At 44.4% G+C, this 16,758-nt stretch overlaps 1 protein-coding gene and 1 long non-coding RNA gene across 2 annotated transcripts; one reads left to right on the forward strand and one right to left on the reverse strand.

Annotated features, from left to right (window-relative positions):
- Positions 1–16: 16 nt before the first annotated feature.
- Positions 17–14,946, forward strand: LOC148686323 (uncharacterized). The gene is made up of 3 exons (XR_015949104.1): positions 17–534; positions 12,048–12,149; positions 14,363–14,946. It is a non-coding gene; the product is annotated as an uncharacterized LOC148686323 (long non-coding RNA).
- Positions 5,807–16,735, reverse strand: YIPF3 (Yip1 domain family member 3). Its single transcript, XM_035108207.3, has 9 exons — positions 16,567–16,735; positions 14,447–14,650; positions 12,991–13,097; positions 11,722–11,767; positions 11,311–11,403; positions 10,945–11,076; positions 9,859–9,972; positions 8,619–8,742; positions 5,807–7,409 (listed from the first exon to the last, which is right to left on the reverse strand). Exons 1-9 carry the CDS (start codon positions 16,660–16,662, stop codon positions 7,288–7,290), a joined length of 1,038 nt encoding a protein of 345 aa, XP_034964098.1. The 5' UTR covers positions 16,663–16,735; the 3' UTR covers positions 5,807–7,287.
- Between the last annotated feature and the right edge of the window lie 23 nt (positions 16,736–16,758).

Here is a 16,758-nt window from a genome sequence, read left to right on the forward strand (position 1 = left end):
CCTGGAGACCTCCGCCTTCCCTCTCGGCGAGATGCTTTGCGCCATCTCTTGGATGCTACTGTGCGGCGGATCGTGGGCCGAGCCGCACCCTGTGACCCAGAGCCCCAGACTGACCTTCGAGGGAATGGGGTCGTGGGGGGTGGGTGGGATTGGGACTACCGGTAGCTTTTCCCCGCTTCCTCAGCAGCGATGAGAGAAATGAACTCTGTAGTTGCTCAGAGGCGCCCCGTTTTGACGGCGCAAGTTCCAGAGCTTAGAATAGGTTCGGATGGGGGCCTCTCAAAGAGTAACAGGAGGCATGAATATGTCTGTTTTATCTGTCTAGTTTAAACGGCAGCGGCAGCGGTGGCTAAGATACGAGGGTAGATCCTTCCGTTTCCAGCACCACGTTTCCAAAATGGCTGAGAAGTCAGGCTTGGACATCCTCCCCGCACGTCCAGGTCCTTATTCCCAGCAAGACCTCTCCTGCAGTCATAAAGACAATTCCCACATCTTTCTTTTAATGGAAGCACTCGTGGGGATGTTTTTTCGTCTGTAAGTTTTTAATAGATCTGCTCTGTTTATATATAGTTTTGATTATATGTTTAATTGTTTTTAATTATTGTTCTTTTCAAAAAGTTCTTAGTTGTTCCTATTTTATCTATAAAACACTTTGAGTCCCTGACAGGGAAGAAAGCAGGAAATACATTCAACTTTAAGAATGTCATCCAAATAAGTTTATTGTAGGATTCATGCAAGTGGGTGAGTGGAACACCCAAAATGATAGTAAAAATAGCCTTTGGTTCTCTGAGTCAGCGTTTCTCAACCTTTTTTGGGCCAAGGCACACGTATTCCATGAAAAAAATCACGAGGCACACCACCATTAAAAAAGTTAAAAAATTTAACTCTGTGCCTATATTGACTATATGTAAAGTAAAACCACCCTCCAGTCGTTTGCACTGAGCTTTGGGAAAGAGGAGGAGAAATATTGCCATAAAGATGTGTCCTGTAAAAATATCCATTGGAACCCGCACAACCCCCCGGGAGCAACGGGCCTGCCCCTCCTCAGTCCAGGCCAGGCGCCTCACCTTCTGCAGGGCGTGCACGTGCTCCTCGCCGAAGAGGCCGCTCACTCCCTCGTAGACGCTGCTGGCTGCCCTCCGGAGGCTGTTCTGCTTGTCGGCCCGCGGCCTCGCACCGACCAAGCCCCGGGCGCCGCCAGCAAGAGCAGCGAGAGCGACACAAACAGCAGCAGCAGCACCCGCCGGCCGCCTCTCACGTCCGAGGCCGTGGTGGTGGCTGTTGAGAGCTGCGCTCGCCCCGCGTCGTGACCCGGCCGGCTTCCTTTCCGGCGGGTTAATGTTGTGTATTGGCGGCCGCCAGGCACGTGACAATGCAAATCACCCTTCTCGTCGCCGCACGTCGCGGCACACCAGCCAGCGTCTCGCGGCACACTAGTGTGCCGCGGAACAGCGGTTGAGAAACGCTGCTCTGAGTGGCTCTCCTCTCCTCCTGTATTCATGAACTCAGCAGGAGCAGGAGCCAAAGGGCAGTACAGTAGAGGTCTGTACTGCATTAAAAGATTACACACATCTCTTAATCTGTGTTTCAGCTTTGGGTGTAAGCAGAAATGGAGATGCAAGATAAAGCAAGGTCTGCAACTGAAGGAACCTTTTGTATATGAGTATATCCACCCAGAGCAGGCCAGGAAGACTTCTTACTGCCATTATGGAATGAGGGAGTTGGGGAGGAACCACTTTGCCTTTCCTCCATTGCTGCTTAGATTGAACAGTCTCCCAGAACACCTGTGTAATCCCAGCTCTCTTTGCTTACCTCAGCAGCAGCCCCTCCCAACCTGGTGCTCTTCAGATGTTTTGGACTATGGTCAGTCCCAGTCAGCTCCAGCCAGCATTCCCAAAGCATTTGGAGGGCACCAAGTTGGGGAAGGTAGACCTACAGGTAACTAAGCTCATAATCAAGCCTAAACATATGTGACTGAGTTGCACATTCTCTGCCTGCCTCAGGGCAGAGACCTGAGACTTTTCTGTAACATTCCATATGCGCACACAGTGCTAACTAATTGGAAAACAATTTATACTTCACTTAAGTGCCGTTTGCCATGTAGACTGAAGGAAAGTGAACAGAAGCAGCTTTTTACAGGAACACAGATATGAACACATCTGATTCATTTCGGGATCTGTTTACAGCTGAATTAGATATTCCTTAAGGGGTTATTAGGGCAATGAGTACATCCTACTCAGCCACCTTCTGAATACTAGCTCCATCTGATTAAACCTGGGACAGTTGCATGAAAATCTTGTGCTCTTCCAGTGTGCTAAACTAACAGTGGATGTTGACAGCTGGAGAGGGGCGAGGAAGGAATTTCCTTCAGTGGAATTAATAGTATGGGCCTCAGCTAAATGGATGGGTGCATGAAGGCTCTGTGAGCAATAGATCTCACCAGCCACGCCAAGTCTTGTTGAGTAGCCCATTCTCACTGTTACAATCCTGTCTCCTTTCTGTGCTGCTACTGCTTGCTCCCAGTGACGGTTGCTCTTTGTTTTCTTATGGCATTGTGGATGTACATTTATGGTACCATATGAAGACATGGTGACCAGAAGTGTTGAAGTGCCCACAATCAAGAGGAGCTGCAAGTGTGGAGAAAAGCAGTAGGTGTGAGTAACTCTGATGACAAGCTCTTTTTTTTTTTTTAGCAATAGTGGTGTTAAGGGATAGGCTGGAAAAAAGAGCCAGGAAACTGAAGTTCCTCTGCTCTGGCAGAAAGTTCAAAGGACAGCAAAGGGTAGGAGGCATTCATCCGCAGTATGCTCAGTCATGCAATTCTCTGCCCTGAGGAGTTTGTGGTCTAAACTAATCTAGCCATGATTTTGCTTTTCCTCAGCTGGAGGGTGGCAGCTGGTATTAAAAAATAGCCTGGCAGGCACAATTTTTACAAAGAAGCTTTGCTTACTTCAGCAAGCATACTGTGCAGGGCTTTTTTGGCTGCAGCTCTCTGCAATTAATTAAATGCTAGGAACGCAGAGGAAAGGAGCATAAACTCCTGCTACTCTCCCCTTCTTCTTGGGCAATGGGTTGTAACATCAAGAGCCCTAGGAGATTTGTACCAAGAGGGTGGCGGGGGGGGGGAGCAAAGCCCAGAGATAATGGCTAGAGCAATAAAAGATGAAAATGTTAGTGGGACTGAATGGGGTTGGGACTATTAGGATCATAAGCCGTGTAAGTGGAGAACTTTCTACATATAACTAATCTGCTAATGCAGAGTCCAAACTCCAAGCAAAATCCATTTTGTCTTGTAATTAAGGGGGAGAATAAAATAATCACTTGAGCATTAGTTGCAGGATAAATGAGAAGAATTAGAATACACAGAAGTAAGAAAGACAATATCGGGGAATATAATAGCCATTTTGCAGTTTGCAATAGATGATCTGGCTTAGGACTTGCATTTCATTTGATTCTCCAAAGGCTGCACACTGTAACCAAAATAAACAGTAGGACAAGCCAGAGAAGACTCGGATGACAACCCCGAAGCTTTGACAATATGGTCTGCATAATTGATGTAATAACATCCTATGGCATGAAAGGTAAAGAATATCAGGTGCCTGCCATTTATCAGGTGATTGAACAAACTTCAAACTTCAAATTACTTAAAGTGCTTCCGTCAGGAAGTTACTGGACTAGGCCAAGTTAATGGTCTGGTTATATACAGTTTTAAAGATCTAGGGATAAAGGCATGCAAAGAGTTCCAGTCTAGAAACAAAGCAGCTTCATATGATTTATGTTGTTGTTGTTTAGTCGTTTAGTCGTGTCCGACTCTTCGTGACCCCATGGACCATAGCACACCAGGCACTCCTGTCTTGCACTGCCTCCCGTAGTTTGGTCAAACTCATGTTCGTAGCTTCGAGAACATGATTTATGGTTCCTCACTAATATATTAATTAGGCCAAGCTGTTCATGATAGGCTTGCATTTCAAACCTTTCCTTCTTTTTTGTAGCTCTTCAGTTGCTGTTGGAACACTTGCCTAGCCTAAAATATTTGAAGCCAACATAATAAAATTAGGAAAAGGTAGCATAGAAATTTCAGCTTTGAAAAAAAACCCCTTTATTAATCTTAAGCAATTAAATCCCCTCTTCAGATTTTTTTTTTTATGATAACTAATCAGCCTCCATCTGAAAACAGATTGTGGGACAGTTACCAGGGTAAAGCAGTGAGAATGAGGCATCATTTCAGCCCTTTGGACCAGCACAATATTTGAGACATGGATGTTACAACTGCAGCAAAATCAGTTGCAATTTTCAATTAAATCATGTCTCATTAGAAAGACTGTTATTAGACATAATAGCGTAGGAAAGAGGACTCCAGGGATGTATCCAACTTCTGTTAAGAGGTCATCATTATTGCTTGGTAGCTAGCTGCTGACATCTTCCCCTTCATTCCCCCACCCTTGCTTTGAAGGTGACAGTTGTGATATCTTCATTACCAGGCCCATTTATTGTCTGTAGGGATCTATGAGAGGGCTCATAGAATCATACTATTGAAGAGCTGGGAGGGGCCATGAGGATAATCTCATCCAACCCCCTGCAATACAGTAATATTTCACCCAACGTGGAGCTCTGATTGGGTGGGAAGCTTCCATCATATCCATGGAGAGATTCTTGCTGCTGATGGAAGATAAAACAGCTTGGATCTAAACCTTTTGGGATCTGCCTGCTGGTTTCTGCCTACCCCTCCTCCTCTCATTTGTAGTACAGTCCAACATGCTATATCTACCTCCCTGAAGCTCAGCACTGGCACCCCACAGGGATGTGTGCCGAGTCCCTACCTATACTTGTTGCATACATACGACTGTATTTCATCTGATCCATCCACTGTAATTATTAACTTTGCAGATTATACTACCCTAATGGGTCTAATTACAGGTGAAGATGAATCAGTGTACAGGGGGGAGGTTCAAAAAGTATCTACATGGTGCTTAGAGAATAACTTGCATCTAAATATTAGCAAGACAAAGGAGATGGTGTTGGACAGGGGAACTAGCCTTGTTGTATATCGTGTGTTTGTGTGTTTGTGTGTTTGTGTGTGTGTGTGTGTACTAGGCAATCAGGACTCAAGCCATGATTCTTCAGATCCAAGCCTGTGCAAAGATGAGAATGCAGGGCTAAGAGCTGGCAGGGCTAAGAGCTGTCAGTGTATGTATGTGAGTGAGACAGTATAGCTTTCCACCTGTCCAATGTGTTGGCCGCTGGGCTTTTGGTGTACAGTATAGGCCAGGCATGTCCAACAGGTAGATCGTGATCTACTGGTAGATCCCTGGACGTCTGCGGTAGATCACTGGTAGATCACTTGCTCCCCCCAAAGAAGCTGAACAACTGTGGCTGCCCTAAAAAAAGCTCAACATCTTTGCCCTGCATCCCTAAAATCACCTGAACCACAAAAAACAGGGCTTTCCTTCCTAAAAAAAAAGCTCAACGTTGCTTTCTTCCCTAAAGAAGCTCTTTTACAAATTTTATGTGAACCCCCCCAAAACAGGGCTTTCCTTCTTAAAAAAAAGCTCCACAACTTTGACCTGAACCCCAAAAGGGGGGTAGATCACTGCCACTTTTTAAACTCTGTGAGTAGATCACAGTCTCTTGGAAGTTGGCCACCCCTGGTATAGGCCATGTGGAAGATAGAGCAGCATTTTACATTACAAGTTTCATTCCCTTTGTAGGAAACATTGGCCTTAACACACTGAAACCCAGTAATTATTCTGAAAAGGCACTAGAAATTTAGAAGTCTTTGTAAGGTTCAATATTCATGATACATCCATTAGTGTTAAGAGTTGCATTTTATTTATACCATTTTTTCAAAAAACAGAAACCTTTATTATTGTTCTTGTTAAATGAATCTCAATCCCTCTTTTCTATATCCCTGATTATGTACTGTACTGGCTCCTTAAAAAAAGAGAATTAGACCAGGGCAGAAAAATAAATGAAAGTGCTTTGTGTTCTTGTAGAAATTGTGAATAGAATGTAGCATGTCACATGTATCAGCAAATGTAACCTAACTAGTTATGGTAATTATGGTCTAAAAAAAAGGCTCATTTCTGTTATCCAGAGATTAATAGATCTGGATTTTTATCTGAGAATTTCAGCTGTTAAATCTTGCTCTCCACTATTCCAAAGCAACATTCCTAATTATGTAACTGTGAAGGCTTCACACTTGTCAACATTAACTAATTACAAAGATAGGACAGCATTTAAGTTGACTTGTTTTAATGATCTGCTCTCTGCTTCACTAACTGGCCAATTTAATAAGATTCTGCTTAATGAACATCTTTGTTCCAGTGCAATCAGAGGCCTGTGTCTAAACATGTTATATTCAGAGACCTATTGAAATTAATGGGCCTAAATTGGTCATGTCCATTATTTACAATAATACAACTCAGTAAATGCAATATGTGGGTTATGTCCTTTTGTTCTGCAATTTGTATAAGGAACCCAGAGATTTATTCTGTATTAATAACTCTAATCAGAAAAGCCAGTGCCACTGGTATTTTTTTAAATGATGACTTTTTCCTTATTATTGAACAGTAGCTAAATTCTGCCCTTAATTCCTTTCAGGCTCTTATGCAAATTTATCTGTATTCTTAGACTAAATCTCCAGATTTAGGAAGGAGAAAGCGTGGGGAGCAGCAGCAGTTGGGAGAGAACACCACATGGAGGAGTGGGGATTAAAAAGAGGCACAAAGGGTTGGCCATCCATGTTAATTTGAGGTCTGGACGGGCTCATAGCCTGCCATTGTTTGCATCAACCAAAGTCAAATGCTGCTCCCTGAGGGAAGCAACTTGGGCAAATGAAATTATAACCCCAGTTTTGGTTGGATTTTAGAACATAGCAGGAGAACAGGACAGAACTATCTGCTCTGCTCTTCTAAATTTACGACGAGGGTCCAATGGAAGAGATTGCTCAGGACATCCATTCATTTAATTTAATTCTTCCCTCAGCAAAGAAGAGGATTACAAGTACACAGGCTAAAGAGACAAGAGCAAAAACAAAGGGTGTATGGAGGAAAGTGAATGAGCTATGCAATCCGAGCTAAGCGGGCCAGAAAAAGAGCTCTGCCCAGTACAATCTGGCCAAAACCGGACAAATACATCTTCTCTCTCTTCTGCTGCTCTCCGTTTCCAAGGGGAGATCTGCAGATAAAAACAGGTCCTGCTCCCGTTACTTTGTCCCTTTTCCCTGGTAACAGTAACAGAGTACAAAACCTATGTAGAGGCAGGGGGCGCACAGCAGAGTCTGTAAGGCTATAAGTTAAGTGCAGCTGCTTTGGTTGTCATGTTCAGTACCACAGAGGAAACAGCTGGAATGTCTCTGGGAACTCTCTGAAAAGGAGGGATGTTGGGTCCTTCCAACGTGTCCAGGATGCCTGTGAGAAAAGGAACGGGGCCAGTCAATATTAAACGTAGGCTGTACTTACATCAGTTTTGTTTCATATTACTTTGGCCCTTTGCTGTTTCACAGCATTAATTTCTTCAGCCTTCTCCTATACGCATGCATGTCTTTCCTGGATGTTATTTTTCTCAATACACGTCAAATCTGAAGTTCAGTGAAGCGGTGGGTCTTGAGATGGAACTGTGTATATAGCCAGCTTCCAGAATCATGGTGTAGATGAGCATTGTGCTCTTCATAGCAGATGACATTAGGAAAGTATTTTGCTACATGGGCAACATGAGGCAGATATCACTCTGCCTACCAAGGCAGAGATGGGGCAATGCAAGACTGCTGTTGGTTCAGACTGAATAAAGCTCAGGACTTGATATGATAAGCAGTACAACTGTTGCAGATCACAAGACGTTGAATGCAAGCGTTAACATAGCAGACTGTACAAAAATTTGTTTCAGTGCACTCTCAAAGCTTCTGGAAAAGCAGGCCTCTGCCTGATCAAGTTCAGTACTGAGTAACACACACAGAATCTACTCCCTCTCAGACATTTTAGGGGCTCAGAATTCATTGCTTTTATTTATATAACATGAGTGTGTGTGTGAGAGAGAGAGAGTGTGAGAGAGAGAGGGCTACTTATTGAGTTTAAATATGGTGGTACCTCAGGTTACAGATGCTTCAGGTTACAGACGCTTCAGGTTACAGACTCCGCTAACCCAGAAATAGTACCTCGGGTTAAGAACTTTGCTTCAGGATGAGAACAGAAATCGCACGGCGGTGGTGCGGTGGCAGCAGGAGGCCCCATTAGCTAAAGTGGTATCTCAGGTTAAGAACAGTTTCAGGTCAAGAATGGACCTCCAGAACGAATTAAGTTCTTAACCTGAGGTACCACTGTAATGTCTTATGCATCTGTGCATTCATCACTCGTGACAAAAGTGTGCACATTTACCATGTACAGAAGTTTCAGCTCTGCAGGAAAACCATTATGTGTGAAATGTTTCAAAGAAGGAATGGGGCTCAGACCGTATAATTTATGAAATCCAAGTAGTGATATGCTCACAGGGAGTGGAAGACCCAATCCTTTGGGTGATGTTCTCACAGAGTTGTGAAGCCTTCATTTCAATGGGGCAAAAACAGCAAACAGCTGGAAGTGTGTGCTTCCAAAAACTTACTACCCAGCTTTGATCTCTCTTACCTTCTACAACCTTGTGATAAGCGAAGTGCAGATAAAGGAGGAAGAGCATGTGCAGGGCAGCGAGCACTCCACACAAGATGAGCCGCTGGGTATGCCCCACTGTGCGTGACACCAACACAGCAACCTAGGAGAGACAGATCTCATAGGTTTCTCAATCTCTGGCTATAAAACCCAAAGTACAAAATGCAAATGGCAACAGAGCTATCATTTCCTATGGCAACATTTCCCACAGAATTCACAGGCCTAAGAGGTACAGGGATGTGTGGTTTGGTTTCACATGGATGAATAAACTTTTAAACCTCTCAATTCCTTCTTTAAATATTTCCTATAGCTGTGGCTCCAAGAGCCATCAGAGTTGGGCTATTTGAACCAGATCTCATGGGCAACATGTCAATGCCAAACTGAGGAAGCAGCTGTTGCCAGCTAGTGATATGACAAAATGGTGCATGAGGCTAGCAGAGGTCTTTGGGAATCCACACACCACTAAACAAGAGTCAGTTCTTATGTGCTGAAATGGAAACGAGATCCTTAGTTTCAAAACAAAACATCTTTCAAGTCTCCCGTTACCTATAGCCAAAGCAGATCCAGGGGGAGAGAGAGATTCAACCGTGTCAGAAAAGCACTTCCTCCACCAGACCTGTCATTCCTTTTGTTAGTATTCGTTAATTATGTGTATTTGATAGATGGCTAAAGTAGCCACCATTGTTGTCAGCATCCATATGGCCCGAGAGACAATGGAGTGCGCCTCCAGGGGTGAAGGCAAACCACTGTGTTAGCATCACTGACCTCCCTGGGGCGCAAGTATGGGCAGCGTGCATGGAGGTCTTGGGCTGCCCAAACGACAAACCACTCAGCCTCGCTGATGTGGGCCAAAGGAAAGCATAGCAGTATGTTTGGAACCAGCTTTACCTCAGGAGTTGCCAGAAGGAGGCATACAAGGCACCATCCAACCAGAAATAACCACTGTATAATATGGTTTTAATGCTATTCAGTCAACATACTTGGAATGATAGAGGTGCTAATTTTGAAGGAGGCATTCAATGGCTGATCGAGTGCGTAATACAGTTAAACATTTCATAACCTAGGGCAGGTATACACAATCTACCGGATGCTAATAGAAAAAGGGATATAGAAGGAAGTGGGGGTGGGGGTGGGGAGAAAATGCAGCTACTAATTCTTACATATCTTTGGACAACTCCTAAAAACTGATACGCATGAAGCATGACATGCTGTTACTCACCATTCTTAATGTGGAGAGGCCGCCAATCACCAGCCAGAAGATATAAAAAAGGGAGTGGAAGTGGATGTTGTAGGTGACAAAGAGGGTGATGCAGTGCCCAAAAAGTCCGTAGCCCTGTGTGTAGGAAGGGAACCCATTAGAGACAAGTATGAGGGCATGTGAAAACCCCCAAACAGAAGCAGCAGTATAGGTTCTGACTACCGGTACATTTTCTCACTGACACAGCCTAAAGTGCCAGGAGCTGTACAAGTCAATGTACTGCAGCTGAATGTCAGAATTATGCCTGGCTACTAGAGCTATTAGACAAATGTCAGATTATGCCCAAGGCATGTCTGAATATATTATAGGGTTAATCACTACACAGGCCTGGAGAGTGTTTGGAAGCTAACGAGAATGGTCTAATTTCACAGTCACCGTCCCTTTCCAGTTTATTTAAAGCATTATTTAAAACATCTCTTTAACCAAAGAAGATCAATGATGTGACGTATGAAATAAAAAGCCACCTCACCACTGCACTCAAATCAACCCCAGAGAAGAGAAAGAGCTGCTGCTCTACACTTGATGAAGATAAAAAGGCATCTACCAAGAAGGAAATTCACAGTCCTCCTCTTTAGACCAGGGGTGGGGCCCCAGCCTTTCCTATTTGTCTCACCAGACCATTTTGGTCAAGCCACGTCCACCTGCCAATCATCTGGTGTCATGTATGATGTCAAATGCGTGCAGGTAAAAAGGTGGCTGAGCCAAAAGGGCCTTTTGAAACACTAGCAATTGGTGGTACACTGTGCACCTAGTTTCTGAAGCACTGGTGCTCAGCTGTTTGTCAGGTCTTCAATGCACAGTGCAAAGCTCTTTGCAAGCCCCTGCTTGAGGCTTTGATGTATCAATGGTCAACTGATTATTGGGGCTTCAAAGCGTTGTGTCACCCAATTTCACATTGATGCCAGATACCTGCCCACCTCCTGCCTAATCTAGTCCATAGGGTTAAGGGAGATAAAAATTGGGTCCACTGGCTAGATCCAGTTCCCCACCCTTGCTTTAGACACTCTCGGAGACTATTAGTTGGTTAGAGAGCTTATTCTTACTTACCAAAAGCGACAACATTTGGACCATTGTGATCTGAGCATTGCACAAGTACGCCAGGAAGTAGATGAAGGAGGAGACGCCTATCCAATAACCAAAACAGGTGCCAATTGCTGTACCCATCAATGTGCCTTCCCTCTGTTGAAAAAGCAAGAGAAGCTAGAGGAGCACTCTTTGCAAACTGGAAATGCAGTAATTGCCATGTAACTCAACTGGAGTGAAGTCTGTAGTAGTAATTACTTGCACCTCATACACAGAACTCTCTCTCACCACAGAACGTTTAAGATACTTCAACACTCCTGTGCAGAAAGTTCAAAAGCCAAATAAGGCTCTGGCTAGGAACATGTCAGGAAAACTAGTTCCTTTGCTTACAATGATAGTATCAGATGTCTTCATTCCATGAAGCAGGATGGCCACCAATGTGAAGACCAGCATGAGGGGACCATAAAGTTCACCAGCAATCTTCTATAAAAGAGGAAAGATGTAATTGATCAGTTTGGTGGGATTTTAATTACAGATGAATTTGTGAAGAGGAATACAAATGCAGAAAGGGAACTACAAAAGTATTGCCCCACTACATCTTGAATAGGAAAGCACTCAACCTGCCCCAAGGAGCGTCACACCAATGTATACTTGCCCTGGGACACAGGTAGAGTACCTCACCAGTTTTAGAGAGGGGGAAAGTGAAGCAGAGCCCCATCTAAACTCCCACTTGTGAGTTTAAAAGCTCCCTGCTCTTCTGACACAAAAAACTTAAACCTATTTTCTACCACACAAACTCACCTGAGGAAAATTAAACATCTTCACAGGTATCATAGACTCCAACAACCTGAATGTGAACAAGGTGTGCACGGGAGAGTTAATAGCGATGAACAAATGAACAAGCAACAAGGTCTTTTAGGACAAGCATCTCATTTAAAATTCACATGCAACTCTGCCAGACTAAAAACCAGGCTATAAATTTAATTAATAAATAAAAATTAACTTATGACGCTTATGATAAAATAAAAATTAACTTATGACTTATCTGATGTTATAGATCAAAACATTAATGATGGAAGGCTTCATATCTAGACATACAATAAAAACATAATGTTGTCATTTTGCAGTTCTCTTGGCGTCCGAGTGTAATGACGACAGACTTCTGAAAGCTGCTGGGACATCTTAGCAGCACCCGAGTGTGAGAAGGGAAGTGGAGGAGTGAGACAGAGGTAGGTTGGTGTGTTGTTCAGGTGAGCCATGGAGGAACCGTCAGGCAGGACAGGGCAGCTTCCCAGCAACCATCCTGCTCTGCCACCACCTCCCTCCTCACCCTCTGCTGCTAAGGCTGAAATAGTGTTGCTAGTGAGGCTGGCAGTATGAGCAGGAGGAGGTCTAAGGAGAGGGAGGGAGGCTATGATGAGGTCTAAAGATAGCAGAGGTGGTTGGCAAGGTTCAAGGGGAGGGTTGGCGCACAACATGCCACTAAAATGGATACAAAGCCTGGGGTGGTTGGTAGGTGGGAGATACGTACAACCCTGATCCTGTCTAATTTGCATTGGAAGTAGAGCTTTTTAATTGTCCTCCTGTGGTTAGTTCAATAGTCATGTACAAGAGAGGGAGCCCAACAGCAGTTTGTGCTTTTTAATAATCAGTATTGTAATGACAGATTAAAGGAACTCTGATTTAGATTCATTTGATAGGGCACACAAGGCTAAGCAATTTGTTGAACTGATACTACACAGCCCTGTTTTGCTTGTGCACTACCATCAAAAGATTGAAAATGGAAAAGTTCAGAATGGTTTGGGAAATTACAGCACAGATAGGAGAATTCTTGAACATCTCCCCCAAAGCTGCATTATAAAAGGCTGGTAAGCAAAACAGATGTGTGGTACTTGTCTCTATAATCTGAACAGCCAGCTTATTAACAACAAAGATGTGGGGTGCCAGGTAACTGCTTTCTTAAATGAATTGTGCTTCTGTTATTAACATAATAAACAGCAGCCTTATGAAAGCCACTGGTAGACAAGGCAAAGCTGGAAAAGTGGAAGGAAGAACCTGCCATTTGCTTACCTGTTCCGAACCTGGTTTGGCTCAACATCAAAGTAGGGCCTGAGGATATCAATGTTGGCATAGAGATTGAAAGCCTTGGAGGCTTGTCTCTTCCCTGCTTGCCACATCTAGAAAAGAGAGATTGTAAGAAACTGAGCTCTCCTTTCTTAGTGCTGATGACTAGATTATTGCGTTGAATTCTACAGCTTTTGCACAGGGGTCAACATTCATGCCATATTTTAGGATGCACTACACACCAGCAATCTTTGTAGTTGTGCAACAGAAATTTATGCTGCTATGAAGGTTAAAACAGTAGCTTGGAGCTGGTGGTAGAGACTACTACCTCTGCACATGAATGCGGAGAAGGCTCAGGTACGTTGCTGATTCTTGCTCAGTTTCTCACGAGGAATGCAAGATCGTGCAATAGAGGGGGCGTCATGCCTGGCCAGACCCAGTGCCAGGCACGAAGCCATTAACCAGACAGTCCACAGGTTGAGGACCTTGAGGAGCAGGCAGGGACTCATGGAACCAGTGCTGAGGATCCTTTCAAGGGACCCTGCTGAAGAACCCTTGGAGCTGTCAAAGGAGGAGGTGAAGGCACCCAACAGTTCTTGAGAATGCTGGCACCAAAAGGGGCAGGTTGAAGAGGGATGACATAGCATGGGTCTTTGGACCCAGAGCCATGGCATGGCTTGTGAAGCATCTACTTGTGAGTAAGCAGTCCCATAGAACTCCTTTACCACCAGCAGTTATAGTTAGGGTGTGGTCTAGGAAGCCAGGATATAAGGCCCCATTGGAAACAATGCAGGTCTTCAGCTCCTTTCCCGTGCCTGAACTCCTGTGATATTTAGCTTTGGCTGTTGCCTGACCTTGCCTCTGGATCACATTTTGGACCTAGACTGATTTTCAGTGCTTGACTTAGGTTTACTTGGCCTGTGCTGCACCTTCAGCCCTGCTGTCCTTAGTGAGTGTTTCATGAAGAGGCTTCTTCCTCTTGGGATTGAGACTCTAGCCCCGGAGGGAATCCCCTGGACTGGAACATGACAGGGGGGTAGGCAGTTATTATTTTCATAAAATTTATTTATATACTGCTTAATTGTAAAAAAAAAGTGTCAAAGAAGTTTACAAGTCTAGCTTATGTTTCTCCAACCAGAAAAGAAATAAACGGTCTGTTTTCTACTGTGTGGGTTAAAAGAACAGGAGCTAAATCTAATTTTGAGTAATAGGTTTTTATAAATCCAGTTCTGGCTGCAGTGTCTTGCATGCATATAGCAAGGCCTGTGGCCCATGTGCAGGTCACAGAATATATGTTGTCCATCTGAGAAAGACAAATGTGAACATAGAACCCAAGATTACGGTATGCTTTGGAAGAAACGCCAATCATTGTCCTTAGAGCTTGCAGGAACCAGCAGTCTCCTGGGCTTAGAACTTCTTTACATCAGAGAAGCAAGAACAAACCAAGTAGAATGCAGCTTACCTCATCAGCTACTTGCCGACCCAACTGACCCTTAAAGCCCTTCATTCCCAAGAACTCGCCATCTTCCTCATCTGCAGCTGCCGCCTCTGCGTCCACCTCTTCTTCTTCTTCCTTCATGCGTTGGTGTATCTCACCCATGTCTTCAAAACTGGAGCCAGATGTATCATCCATATTTTCCATATCAATTACAGCAGAGCCCCCGCCCTGAATAATGCAAAGATATGCAAAGCATTAAGGGTAGCTGGGTGCCATTTTTTGCGCCTGGCTGACACACAAGGATTACTGAAATGCATGTGCTTTGAAGCCTCGAAGTAAATGTTAAGGATAGACAATATGTTAAGGAGTTTAACAATACAGTATTTTATTGTAAACACCAAATTAAACATGTATTAACAATTTCTGCTAAAAATGTGATATTAACAATGTGTCACTTATGTGACTTGTGTATTAATTCATGCTTATCAAAATAATATATAAAAAGTGGTGCCGACCCCCCCGCAAATGGCGACTAGACATTCTGTTTTGGTGCCCACAACCCAGGTCCCAGAAGCCATTTGGCTCCTAGCGTTTCTATCGCAGTTTCTATCACTGCTCTCACCTAAACCAGTCTGTACACTACCGTACAGTAATTATGGGTGCCCTCACTGCTTAAAGCAAGGCCCTGGTGATCAGGAAGAGGGCCTTCTCAGATACAATCCCACATCTCTGGAACGTTCTCAAGGAGCCTCGCCTTGCTCTCACCTTAATATCCTTGTGGCACAAGGTGGAGATTTTATTCTACTGAAGTTTTGAATATGTTGTAAACATAAACATTCATAGGACAACTTAACAAAGCATAAAATTAATGACATTTTACCTAAATAGTGACACAAAATTTTACATTTTGCAAGATGCTGCTTCCCCACCCCACCCCCACCCCTACATTATACTCTATATGGGTCCAACTTAAACTGCAAGAAAAACTTTCTGACACTAAGAGCTCTTTGACAGTGGAATGGTCTCCCTCAGGAGGTTTTTAAGCAGAGGTTTAATGGTGATTTGTCATGGGTGCTTTAGCGGAGATTCCTGCATTGCAGGGGGTTTGGACCAGAAGACCCTCAGCACCCCTTCCAACTCTACAAGTTTATGATTCTATGACTGAAGCTATATAAGTAATACACTGGTAGGCCTGGCATCCATGCCTGGAAACTAGAACTGAGAGTCAGCTCCTTAAACCGGGATATATAGCTGTCTCTTGAACCTTTTCCTCCCTGAAGTACATTTTGGTTAAAACCAGAAACATTTTGCAGTCCTCCAATACCAGATGTGGCAGCCTCAAATCAACTCCAGCAGGGCTGGAGGCAAACAACTACCACTTATGGCTGCAATTTTAATCCTACTTACCTGGGAGTAAGCCCCACTGAATTCAACAAAACATACTTCTGAGGAAACATGGTTAGGACTGAGGTGTATGGCCCTGACTGACACCCGCCAGCTATGAAAATAATTACTACTTCTCATTACTTCCCCTAACTTTCAAGCAGAAGACGAGCATTCAAAGCAGGTCGTTGGGTTGTTGTGGTTGGTCTCAATACATTAGATCAGGCATCCCAAAACTTCGGCCCGCCAGATGTTTTGGACCACAATTCCCATCTTCCCCGACCACTGGTCCTGTTAGCTAGGGATCATGGGAGTTGTAGGCCAAAACATAAGGAGGGCTGCAGTTTGGGGATGTCTGCATTAGATAGATAGATAGATAGATAAGATAGATCTCCCTCTTTTGTAATTCTAGCCAAACGTTGCAGACATGCCAAACGTTGCAGACATAAATGCCACCTATGTGTTTACTTTTACTCGGACTGAAGCTGATCTGTGAGCTTGGATCTGTCCATAGTTTACCCCATTCCTCATCTAATATTGGAAATCCCATAGCATCTTGGCGGTTGGTTGATGGGCTTACCCCGAACCGGGGTAAATTTCCATGATTATGTGAAGTGTGGCAGTTACTCCGGATTAAATTACTCCGGAACAGGGCAGCAAACGTAACATGCAGGGTACATACACCTGGCTCTTGGGTGGTCGCGGATGGGGCTCTATCCTGCACCCCTTTTATCTCCGCCCACCATCCTCCCTCCCCATACCTGCATGTTGTCCTCGAAGGCTCCCCACTCCGGCGCCGCCCCAGGACTCCTCGCCCCTCCGGCGCCTACGGCCGTGGGCACTCCGGGTCCAGACATCTTCCTGCCACCAGTTGCGGGGAGCGAGCAGGCGCCCGCCCTCCTTCCTCACCCCACTAGCGGAGGATACAGGAAACCAGGGCCCCGACTGGAGAT

This window comes from Zootoca vivipara, chromosome 3 (assembly GCF_965207765.1).
Source record: "Zootoca vivipara chromosome 3, rZooViv2.hap1.1, whole genome shotgun sequence".
Taxonomy (NCBI): domain Eukaryota; kingdom Metazoa; phylum Chordata; class Lepidosauria; order Squamata; family Lacertidae; genus Zootoca; species Zootoca vivipara.